The 13,001-nt window shown below is 37.7% G+C and overlaps 1 protein-coding gene and 1 pseudogene across 3 annotated transcripts; one reads left to right on the top strand and one right to left on the bottom strand.

Annotated features, from left to right (window-relative positions):
• The first annotated feature begins 1,982 nt into the window (after positions 1–1,982).
• On the top strand, positions 1,983–4,324 carry LOC147522281 (pre-mRNA-splicing factor CWC22-like; annotated as a pseudogene). The gene is made up of 2 exons (XR_015212916.1): positions 1,983–4,076; positions 4,171–4,324. The product of XR_015212916.1 is annotated as a pre-mRNA-splicing factor CWC22-like (transcript).
• A 793-nt stretch (positions 4,325–5,117) lies between these two features.
• LOC147522280 (putative WRKY transcription factor 4) lies at positions 5,118–11,294 on the bottom strand. Of its 2 annotated transcripts, XM_086592422.1 has the most exons (5): positions 10,699–11,294; positions 9,150–9,203; positions 7,976–8,676; positions 7,726–7,884; positions 5,118–5,799 (listed from the first exon to the last, which is right to left on the bottom strand). In XM_086592422.1, the coding sequence occupies exons 1-5, from the start codon at positions 11,146–11,148 to the stop codon at positions 5,535–5,537; spliced, it is 1,629 nt and encodes a 542-aa protein (XP_086448548.1). In that variant the 5' UTR covers positions 11,149–11,294; the 3' UTR covers positions 5,118–5,534. The 2 variants fall into 2 exon arrangements, with proteins under 2 accessions (XP_086448548.1, XP_086448541.1); XM_086592415.1 differs by lacking the exon at positions 9,150–9,203.
• Between the last annotated feature and the right edge of the window lie 1,707 nt (positions 11,295–13,001).

The raw sequence follows: 13,001 nt of genomic DNA, 5'->3' as shown, positions 1-13,001 counted from the left end.
AATGCCTCGGTTACTCGGTGCATGGCGATGCTTGGATTGGAGATTTGAAAATGCAGGCTGGGCAGGCTCGGGTTAGCTCCATCCATGACTAGTCCGCCGCACTATACTAGACTACAGTTTCTAGAGTTTGAGCTTGTTCATTGCCAATTTGTCGTTGATGAACACATAAAATTCGTTCATCTTCAAATTTTGTCACTCTTTGAGATTTTGAACTCTGGACTAGCACATATCACTTTCTTATAAGCATTCCTCAATTGAAACGTGCAATTTTAGTGCTCAACAAGTTTGAGGATTTTGCTTGTGAAGCCATCGTGGTGACATGCATTCCTTTTGTGTGTAGATGGTATATGGATGATGTAGATGGATGATGATCGTTGAACAAATAGAAGTGTATCAATTAAAACCTAATTATTCCTCAATAAGTAAAGGATGAGTAGGGTATCGTTCCACTTTTAAGTGTATGTTATGTGAATGACAGGACTGGAAAGGGGGTTTGAGGGATTAAAAACTATGATTTTAGAGATTTTAGATTCTAATGCTAAACTAAACTAAATTAACTAAACTATTGAGAATTTATAAGAGAGGGAATTCAAGAGATTAGAATCCACCAATATTTTTTTTATCTATGACCTTCTGCTTCATGGTTGTTCTTACAAGTAGACTACAATTAAGCAATTGAGCGAGTGTTGATGCCTTCTTGGACGAAACATCGTTAACAATTAACTCTACTTAAGGTTGTTCATATATTTATGCTATTAAAATTTTCTTTATTTTTATGTAAGCTCGGGTAGGCATTCAATGTATTACTAAGAGCAACATCAAGGAGTACTTCCTAATAGGGTGGTCATTCAATGAATCACCACTTAAGTCAAACACAAAGAATACTTTTCCTAGGTAGCCACTCCCTGAGCTACCCCTTCTAAGGTAACATAAAAAATACTTCCCTAACTCTAAAAAATTATACTACTAGAAGAAAAGTAAAGAACACTAGCATGATATTAATATTGCAAAACATAAACCATATTCTATATATACTTCCATCCCCAGCCTGGTGTGGGTAATGGAACTAATAACTAAAAACATAAAGAACTAACCTGATTGAAGAACATCATGAACTAGAAGAATCATTAAATCTTAAGCATCGGCTTCATCTCCTCCCTTGAAGGAGAAGATTAGTCTTCCATAAAGAAGGAAAAATACGAAGAACGATAAGAAGAAGAGTCGAAGAACATAAGACTAGAAAGACTAATTTATTAAGACTCGACTAGTTAAAACCGAATCTTTTATTATTAATCTCTTTCTGCCTCAAATTATGGAGACAAGAGTATAAGTGAATTGGCAAATTACATAAAGCATTTATGTCTTCTATTTATAGGGGTTACAATGAGTTCTAGAAGCATTCCAAACCGCCATTTGTTTCCTAATACAAATCAACTTATTTCAATTCAGAGTCCAACTTCTTCTCCAAAACTGAGAAGGAAGTAGCTACATTGTTGTTTTATCGTCGGACCTTACGATCCTTATAATGCAGGCAAGGATCGTCGCCCCATCGCTGAAATCTATTTTTCCTCTTTTGCTCTATTCTTCTATCCTCTTTTGCAGGCTTTGGTCCAAACAACGAATCCTTTGGCCTTGGGCTTCAAAATAGACTTTAAAATAGGTCCAAGTCACATATTTAATAGCTTCAATTCCTTGGCATTCTTCATGATTGTCCACGGGCTTCCCATGTGATCCTTAATGCTCTGAATTGCTCCGTTTTACCCCTTTTTCTCTAATATTCCACAAAAAACTCTTTTTTTTGTAGAATCATAAAACATAACTTACAAACACTATTTGTCCACTAAGATAAACACTATTAGTCCACTAAGATGGCTAAACAAGAGACATAATTGAGGGTTAAATTGCACTTTTTGAACACTTGTCAAGTGGCCTATTTGTGAGAAGATTCTCAATGCAGGCAAGTTGCAATGGAGAAGCTAGCTCCAGAAACATGATCAGATATACTCTTAAGACTACCAGTAGACTCAATCTCAGAAAGCCGGTATGTTTGCAAGTCATGGTCCAAAATGATCTATGACCCTTACTTTGTGAACAAACATCTTCAATTGATACAAACTGAAAACAGAGATTTGGGTTTCATTATTCTGATCAAGACAGAAGTACATAGTGACTCTGAGCTTTATTATGCTGAATATGATGATGAGAAGCTTTCCACTATAAGAAAGGTGAACAGCCGCCCATTTAAGTTTAATAAATATTTTCTCAAGGTCGTCAGTTCATGCAATGGATTGATTTGTATATCTGGCCATTGGTGCACTGATCCTATCTATGTGTGCAATCCGATGACGGGCCAGTGCATCACTCTTCCAGAATTTAGTAATGAAGATCCTGCAGTTTTTTCGGCAAGGGGACTTGGTTATCATGTAACTAATGAATAAAAGGTAGTTGCAAGGCTATCCGCGAAAATAGCTAAAGAAAGGAAATAAACGAAGGCCATAAGGTATCGGATTAGATTATTTTGTAACTCATCGTACGTTCAATGTTCTTGTGTTATCTTTATGTCTCTAGTCTCTACTGAGGAGTCCAAAATGCCTAAACCTGATTGGTTGGACAGGCTGGGATAGCTTGCATTTGGGACAGAGAAACCGGACTCGATTTGGTTGTGTGTCAATATATATTTTCTGCCATTATTGTTAGAAACTTTCCTTCCAAGTTTTGTCCGCTTCCCCTCTGAGTTGTAATTCGATTCAGTTTCCAATTCCACTTTCTAGATCTCTATATATATGGGATATGGGTCACTACTCAAAAATATTTTGCTCTCTTTCTCTCTCTCTTCCATAAAAATACGTCTGCAACATCTATTCAATTACTAGCCGCAAACACTATAGATAAGGATCATGGAGTTTAGCACGAAGAAAGAAGAAGAAGTGAAGGGGAAGCTTGGACGTGGGGCTTACCTTCCGCCGTTTAAATTTGCGCAAACGCTGATTGAGGATAAAAGTAGTACAGAATATCAAAGATTGACGTGGGATGCTCTTCGCAAGAGCATCAATGGGCTCGTAAATAAGATTAATTCAGGTAACTTTAAAAATGTAGTTTATGAACTTTTTGAGGAGAATCTTATTCGAGGAAGAGGTTTATTTTGCAGATCAATTATCAAGGCGCAAAAAGCATCCCCGAGTTTTACTAGATTGTTTGCTGCGTTAGTTGCAGTTGTTAATACTAAGTTTCCAGAAGTGGGTGCACTTGTTTTGAAAAGAACTGTGTGGCAGCTCCAGACAGCGTATGAGAGAAGCGATAGGCCCAAATTACTTGCTCACGAGATTGTTGCCCTGGAATGGCTTACTGTGCTATTGGAAAACCCAACAGATGACAGCGTCGAAGTAGCTGTTGGATTTGTCACCGAGTGTGGCTCCCTTCTGCAAGACCTTTCACCCAAAGCGCTTGCCGGTATCTTTGAGTTTTTTCGTGGAATTCTATATAAAGGCGAGATTCATAATAGGGTCATGTTCTTGATTGAGGATCTGTTTGCAATTAGAAAAGCCAAGTTTAAGGGTTACCCTGCTGTTCGCTCTGAATTGTATCTTGTTGATCAGGAAGATAAGGTAACACACGAGATATCAGTTGTAGATAAGATAAACGACCCAGAGACATCTCTGGATATTTTCAAGGCGGATTCACGTTTCTTAGAAAATGAGAAACGTTTTGAGGAGATAAAAAGAAACATCCTTGGCAATAAATCATCGTCTAAGGGTGAAGCTGAAGACTTGGAAGATGAAGAATCTGATGAAGAGGAAGATGAAAAGATGGACGTACACGATGAAACGGAGACTGAACGTGTAAATTTTGCGGCGTGCAATTTATCTGACGATCATGTCATGCGTCAACTTCGAGGAAACTGGGCACAAACTATTGCAGATTACGCTGCCAGGGCAAGAGATGGAATTATGCATCATGCTCCTGGAGTGTTGCAGTCAAGAGCAGACATATCTAGCCTATTATGGTCTCTTGGGGCAGCGTTTATGCATGATCAACAAAATCCACCAGCAAAACTTTGAGACGTGCTTTGTCAAGCAGTATGCATCAATTCATCAACTCGAAACCAATAAGGTGCGTAATGTAGCAAGGTTCTTCGCTCATCTTCTTACCACCGATTCATTGCCTTGGCAGGTATTGTCATATATACGTTTGACAGAGGAGGATACTACATCATCGTCACGTATATTCATCAAATTTTTTTTCCGGGAACTTGTGGAGCAACTAGGCATGCAATTGTTGAATGAAAGACTCAAAGTTCCAGAAATGCTGGGTTCGTTTGAATCAATTTTTCCCAAGGACAATCCTAGAAATACTAGGTTTGCAATTAACTACTTTACTACTATTGGCCTTGGTGGTATCACAGAAGAACTGAGAGAATACTTGAAACACATGCCACGGCTCATCATGCAACAAAAGACAGTAAAAGAGTCTTCTGAAAGCACTGAACAAAACGACAGAAAGAGGAAGCGGAAGGTTTAGATTTGGATAATGTATATATGCTCATGTGTAATTTATGTCGAATGTAATGGTGGGAAAGTCAATTCTAGTGTCGAATGCAATAAATCTATTCTCATATAATATCTAGTATTTGCTTCATTGTTCACCCTTTGCATATGCAATTTTTTATGGAAAGATATATATGCATTGATCTAAGCATCAAAATCAAATAATGAAATAATTCAATCATCTTCTGGTTTTAATGTTGATTACAATCTCGAACACATGCTACCGAAGATTACATCTCAACAGTAAATCCAAACTCGACTTGATGATTTTGAGGTTATTTGCTTCCTACTGCATATTGTGCAACGGACGGTACCCCCAGAAAGGCCAAGGAGAACACAAGTAATTGCTGGTGAAGATTTTCAAACGAGTAAACCTCAAGACAAGTACTTAACCGAGTACAGCAGCTTGGGCAATCAAGGATACGACATAGGCGATCAATAGGCATATAACCAATAAATTACATTTTATAACTTCACTAGGATTTTAGTGCCAATCAACACACATTCAGAATTTCTGAGCACGTATATATTATTTTCCAATTATTGATAATATATGAGCTAAACAAATACGCCTTGTGAAAACATCTAATTCTTGACTTCCAAATATGAAGGGTACATCTATATGAAACATCTATTCCGACCACTCATGTACAAAAATAATGTACAAAGAACAGAATCTTACTCTTGGTACATGTATGAATTCGCAAATAACAACATGCTAAACTAGTTTACAGATCCCAAACATGGGCGACCAATTGTGGTTGTTCCATCCAGACAACCCTTTCTTTTCTGATCGGTAACGTTCTGAAAATATTCAACTGTTGTGGACTTGTGGATTTCCAAATAGTCCATTTGATCCCTCCACTCCCCCACGATCACAAACTCAAAATGAACCTTACCTCAATATTATGGCACAGATATAACAAAGGATTTACATATTTTGCCTGCTGTTCTCCAAAAGTTACAGGGCATTCAGTATAATACCAGAAATTAAGTAACTTGTTCTTCTTTGAATCTCAGAAGTGATACAGGCTGTTGATCGCTGCCTCCAATCTTCTTAACTAGGGCATGCTTTTCAGCTACAGCATTGTGTGGTTTTATCTGGGGCATGTTACTATGGCTGCTGCTCTTACCTTGTGGAACGTCGTGATTGTGTTTGCCCTCATATGTGGTTATGACAGCTTTAGGGTCTGTTGCAGCTCTCTCAACATGCTTACGAACATTACATCCTGAGTTTGTGCATTTATAATAGCTCCTGTAGATGTTAATCAGATACATCAGCATTCCCTCATAATAATGCAGCTTGGATGCACAGCTTAAAGCAACACTAACAAGACTTCAGAGACACTATAGTAACTTGCAGACTGTTAACTCAGAATTTGAAGTAAATGACAATATGACATGCTTAGAAAACCATGAACTGGGGCCAAATAAAATGGTACGATAATTGGAATCCGTTGCAACACCAGTTCACCACTCAAATAGAGTGAAAGCTGTCTTATCGTGGTCCATTTGGCATGTCTTTGCTTGGATTGGTAGTACCATAATACATATTTTTTAACTACGGAAAATAAAGTGATAGAATAACCATTGAACAGAAATTCTTATAAAATTGTTTCAGAGACGTCAATGAGAAATTTTTTAATTATACTAGTTAGATAACAAAAATTGATTTGACATTTTGAAATTTAAAAATCACAATGAGTATGAGCATCAAAAAAGACAAATCTTTGTATAGTACCAACAGGCTACAGTAAGGTGCAATAACAAACACAAACAAGCTTTACATTTTGAGATTTCAGGGGTGGCATTTTCTTTTTTAACACCATAATCCAAAATTATTACAATATGCAATTTACAAGAAGCAACCTTGGTGGAATTTCATTCGGAAAAGATACCAGTCAAACACAGTCACAGCTAGGGGTGTCAAAATGACCCTCAAGCCCTTAGCCCGCCCACCCCATGGTTCGAAAAAAGCCTGCAAATTAAGGCCCTCACACATCCGTGGGCTGGGCCGGGGCAGCCCTCAAGCCTTTGAGGGGAGGGTAAAGGCCTAGACTTTGAAGCTTAAGTTTGTCAACCTTATCATTTCATCCTGATATTTTATCAAATGAATCTAGTTGATCTTATTGATAGGTGCAATTTTAACAAGCTTTTAGTAGTTAATCATGATGGAAGTACAACTTTATCATTTTCATTTTCTTTTAATTCATTTTGTTAATTAAATGTATATATAATACCCAACCCTCAAGCCCTCTCGGCTCTCTAGAAGGTTGAGGGGTGGGTAAGGGCTTCAAAATTTAAGCATTGGCCTGGCCTGGCTCGGTATTAGAGTAGGGCCGGCCCGGCCCTCAAAGCGTGAGGGCTTCGTTGTTTTAGGGCTGAGCTGTCCCGGCCCATTTGACACCCCTAGTCACGGCTATTGTGGTCTGTGGCCAGGATCTGTATATATACGGTATAGCAGTCAATACTTGTGAAACAAGACTTGAGACAAGGTATCATTTTTACTAATATGTTTACCACAAAGTTCCTGAAGCCTCAACTTGAAGAGTTCTCTTCATGAGGAAAAGCAAAGGTCTCCAAGAGATTTGACAAGTAACTGCTTGCCAGCAGTATTACCAGACAACATACAATTGTGCATGTATGACTGTGAAGGATTAACAAGTACATGACTACTATAGACGGCATAATTGAGAAAGTTGAATAGTAAATGTATTAGGCAGAAATGAAACTGAATATAAAATGACCACAGAAAATCACTGGACATATTGAATGAGATGAAAATTGTGCACATACATTAAATGGTTGGCAGTTTTTTTTTTTTTTTTGTGAGCAAATGGTTGGCAGTTGGATGTTGGGAGGAGGTGTTTGTAAGTTAAACGGCTTGAATGCCTATCAAATGGCAGAAACTTCAACATATAATAAGAAGTGTTATCCCAATTCTGATACAAGAGATCTAGCTTTAAATCGACTTCTACAATAATTATGAATGAAATGTGTTGAATAATTAAGGCTTACACTTCTATTTTACTTTTCAAGCATTGTTAACTTGTATGGTTTGTTTTGGTAGATATCAACTTGTACGATACTGACATAGTTCATAACTTGTAGGTTTTCCACGTAACTAAATGGTGAAAATATCTTCTTGCTACTAGCAGATAACAGGGAAAAGAATAACAACCTTGGATGAGGATTCCCTTTAACAACTTTCTGCCCATACTTCCGCCACCTGTATCCATCATCTAAAAGATCAACCTCACTTGTTGTCTGCACAATAATCCTTGGTTCTGTGACTGCTCTGTGTGACGAAGCCGGCTCAGATACCCTGACTTCTGTAATTCTGCCATGCAAAAGATGCTTTGTGAATAGACAAAATACAGAGAAGAATCTATTGATTAGGCAAATTTCCTGTCATTAGGTAGAAAACTTACCGTCTCTTGGGCTCAGGTTGATCTTGATCTTCTTCTTCTACTCTAGTTTCGCCATCACCCACTTCCTCCCCATCACTTGAGCCAGATAACTGTTCATGTGTTGCTTGGCTAGATTCCTGATCCCTCCTAGACTTTGAAACAGAAGGTGCAGTTTCACCTAATCTTCCCATATTCCCACCGTTCTGGATCCCCATTTCAGGGTTTCCGGGTAGACTGGGTTTTCCATTTGAATGTCCACCATCTTTTGCACGCTTGACGTGTTGAGGTGGCTGATGACTGTGCTGACCCTTGTAGATAATCTCAGTTACATGGCCATCAAGAGAACGCTCAACCTTTTTCTTCACAGGACAATTTGGATGGGTACATTTGTAGTAGCTTCTAGGAAATTCACTACCTTTCACCTGCTTTTGCCCATATTTCCGCCAATTATAGCCATCATCTGCAGGTTTATCAACAACGAGCGGAGGAAGTTGAGATCTCTGGTCGGAATAAGAGACAATTGATGATTCTACTATTTTACTATTAGGGTCTGGCATCTGCACTGAGGAAGTTGCATAGGCTGGCTGCAGGCCCACTGAAGTTGCTGGAGGAGCTAATATTGAAGATGGATATCCATTGGGCATGTGAAATGGAGATTGTGACTGCGCTGCTTGAGCTGTAACTTGTGCCAGAGCCTGTTGGTGGGACATTCCAAATGGGCCCTATACAAACAGAAGCAGCAATAACTTAGCAACCATTACATTAGGATTTTGATTTGCATAAACAAGAGTAAAAGGCGACACAATTAATGGTATCATCAGGAAATATGGACAAGGAAAAGATCACGACTGACTAAACAATACCAAAAACTATTGAATCAATAGAGAGTGAAATCTTTCTCAGTTTCTTGGCCTACATGACAAAAGGATAAAACATGTATTTAAAATAGACACAAAAACTGTAATATGGGATGAGCGGACTATAGCCCATGGAAGAAGTGACCCAAATAATGAATAGATGAATGATGGCAAGGTGAACCAAGTAAGTGTTCCATATATGGAATCAGGGAGCACCATGACGCTTGGTGCAATCACACAATTCCAACTAAAGTGCAGAACATCAACCAATTAATGCTAAAACTTAGCCAATAGTGCAAAAACCAATTCTGCTAAGAAGATAGTATTTATTGATCTACCTTCCCATCATCCGTTGTAACTTTGATCACTTGGCTCCAAACCATATCCAAAATCTATACGCTACCAAAAAAGTCAATATGAGAAAGTCCCAAGTAACATGGACACTTCATATGATTTAAAAAAAAGTGTCTGACACACGGACACTTGTGCTGGACACAGGCATGTTGTGCATACGATTTCACCCTTCTATATGATAAAAGACTAGAGAAAATATTTATTAACATAATTACAACTCCATGATATGCCACTTCCAAAGCTATATATTTGTAAGGACGATATGTAAGGTCTTGAGTGCAAGAATTAGTTGTGTAACTAAAGAATAGTAATAGTTTTCTTTTGAATTAGTTGTGTCCCCTTGTCCTACTTCATATAGGTCGTCGTGTTGGACACTCTGTATCCGTTTCGGACACCGACACGTGTATCGCCAATGTGACTTACCGAGAAACCAATTAATATGACTCAGATATGTCGCATGCATTAAGCAGAATTCAACCTATTAAAAATATCAAACGCGATCCGCCACAAGCACTGCCGATACGTTTTCGTCCTTTGTCTAATCATTTACTGTACATGACTCTTTCTTTTCTAATGCTTCCTAACATGACAGGGAACAAAAAGTGATGGAGAGAATGACGGGTTAAGAATGAAAAAAGAGAGAAATGAGACAAGGGTGGTCTCATGTGAGTAAATTGACTTCCATGGGAAAAGGGTGGGAAAAGGATTCACCTGTGCTGGTGGAAAATTGGTTTTTCAGCGACACTGGCTTGATAAACTAGTATACTGCATTGCTGTGGGGGTGTGAGAGGAGAGTGAAGGAGGGCGATGGAGAGAGAGAGGGAAGGTGAGAGAGTGAGGACAGACAGACAAAAACCTACCAAACTATATTTTGAACCACGTACCCCCCACCCCTCGCTGAAACGTTCGCTCTGCTCACTTGATTATTTATATTAACTAAACATATAAAGAAAAATCTGCGGAATGTTTTATTTCCACATGGTGATTAAAATCGAGGCACTTGAGTTGTCTAGTTCAGATGTGTAAATGTGTAATATCATCACCATAAACATGTCTTAACTCCACTTGGGAAATTCTTCTTTTCTGTAATTCAGAAAAGAGTTGAACTTAACAAAGCTGGCAATTAGAGCCTCGAGGTTACATAAAGGACATTTTTAAAATAGTAAGACACTCTATATACTTCTCGAGTAGAAACGCACACATCAAAACTATCAAATGACACCCGTTTAGCCATAGGTAAGCTGTGCATTGGTTTTTGCTACTTCAAGGCTACAATTACCAACACTCCAATTACATTACATTATACAACTCCACGCTTCAATTATCAAACAAACTCTCTCTTCGTTCACTGCACGCTATTGCTTTAGTTATATTAATATGTGTCACAATAGTACACTAAAAAATTTCAAAACTAAACAATGGGCACATTAAATTCAATTAAAGAACGAAACTTTGCTCAATTCCAGCCAAAGGGTATACTCTAAACACAACATTTCAACAAATTTCATACTAAAAAAATTAATTCCAGCTTACCTGACCAGGCGTAAAGAACGTAGGCGAATCAAGCAAACTAGTAGGACTTAACCCAGGTGGAATAGTAAACATATTATTATTTGATTGCCCAGTACCACCAACAACCAAATTACTCAACGGCTTATTCTGCTTAACAAACCTGAAATCATTTTTATTCCCATCCTTAAATTCTTCTTCTTTCAAATTCTCTGATGATTCGAAACTGAATTGTTGTTGTTGTTGTCTTTTATTACCTATTACTGCTGCAACAGGTGAACCCATAGCACCGGCTAATAATTGTGAAAAAGATCTGTATTCTGAGTCTGGATCATTTTCTGAGAAAAAACTTGATACTAATGTCATTGGACCTGGGCTTAAACCTGCCCCTCCTGTAAACAAATTTTCCACCGTACTTCTCGCTGGTAGTGCAATTGTTGGCCGTGTTCGTTTTCCATCATTATTTTCCCCCATGAACAAAATATATCCTTTTTTTTTTTCGTTTCGTCGAAAATATTTACAAGGTTTGAGGTTTGAGGTTTGAGGTTTGGTTTTATGTTGTTTGTTTGTGAGGAGATCTGGAAATGAGTGAAAAAAAAGTCCACGGCCGTGAGAAAGAAAAATAAAAATTGATGATGTGTTTTATCTGGAAAAAATAGGGGGATTGTTTTTTAATGGACGAAATTAGCCTCGGCGACTTTTGGAAATTACTTAATTTAGGATTAGGTAAGTCTACGTGATGGTTATAGTTAGGGATAATATAATGTGGGTCTATTATGGAATTTTAAACATTGTCGACGATAAAATTAACGTGTAGTTTAATGTCGTAAATAAGTGACAGCAATAGATAATGAAGCAAGCCAACAAGAGATGTGTTTTCTTGGCTAGTTTAATTTCGTGTGCAGTACAACCAGACGACTATAAAGAGATACAGGTAGGCATTGTTAGTTAGGTGAATTTGACCTGGATTGCGTGCAACTGCGGCAGTGACTCGTGGGGACCAAATGCAAACAAACGCCATCGGAAGAACATTGCGTTCATTGGATTGGGATTATATTTTTAAAGTGGAAAAAATCACTACGTTACTGCAGATTTGGACATGTTACGCAAATAAATGCATTGTCGATCTTTTTCATGTGGTTTATGATGGATGGAAGTGTAACTATTAACTAGATTTGTATTCAATCTTGTCTATAATATTAATCTATTTTTTTTAACAATATTTGGTAACATACATATTGTTGGGAAATAGGTTTTGGAATGTGATTATAAGCCGCTTACTTGGATGAAGACATCCTGTCATCTAGCTCTGTATGAATGTTAAAATTCTAATGAAGTTGCATTTCTATCCGGAAAAAAGGGAAGATGATAAAGAACAATAATTCAGTTGACACTTGACACCCTACTTGCTGATATTCTATTTTGTGTGCATCTGTGCATTACTAGACCTCGAAAGCGTGTTTCCTTTTTATTTGTAAAAAGAAATAAAAAGGTTAGGCTTGTACATGTTAGTTTTCTCAACCATATCATGTCCTGCATGTTTTCATGTTATACCAAACGTATCTCATCCAACTGCTCAGAATGGGCAAACAATATAAAATGCTTAAAGAAGACAATAGTTGTACAATATAAAATGCTTAAAGAAGACAATAGTTGTATGATTGTTGTCTATCCAGAAAATAGTTAAGTAAATTATCACTTGCACCACCAGTACACCCCCAGCTTAGTTTGGAATATTAAAGGTGCAGCCGGCCATGAAATTCCACACAATTTTGCCACAGCAGAAAAAAACACGGGTTTTTGGGCAAGTGATAGTCAACTTTTGAGATGAAATCTCACTTTTCGCTTTCGATGAATCAAATGCTGTGTTTTATGTCTCTTCGTCAAAAATTAGATTGTGGATGGATGGTTATTCTAAACGTTCCATGTATTCTTTAAACATGGAGTAACTCTCAAGGACAAAAATGTCGAAAAAGTAATTCTCAAAGATACATTTTTATTTTTGCAACTCTCAAGAACCGGATAGATGAAATGTCAAGTATACTCCTGACGCGAAATAATTAACGACCCGGCCCAGATGAAACGACCTAGTGTATTTAGTTCTGAATGTTCACAGTCATTGGATATGAATATTGATTGGGTATGAACATTCAATGTTCATAGTCTTTTAGGTATGAACATTCGATGTTCATAGTCCTTGGATATAAATATTCAATGTTCATAGTCCTTGGGTATAAATATTGATTGAGTATGAACATTCAATGTTCATAGTCCTTTGGGTATGAACATTCGATATTCATAGTCCTTTGGGTATGAACATTCGATAT

Source organism: Coptis chinensis, chromosome 1 (genome assembly GCF_015680905.1).
Source record: "Coptis chinensis isolate HL-2020 chromosome 1, ASM1568090v1, whole genome shotgun sequence".
NCBI lineage: Eukaryota > Viridiplantae > Streptophyta > Magnoliopsida > Ranunculales > Ranunculaceae > Coptis > Coptis chinensis.
Note: the sequence above shows the minus strand (reverse complement) of the source record. Positions and strands in the feature narration are given on the sequence as shown.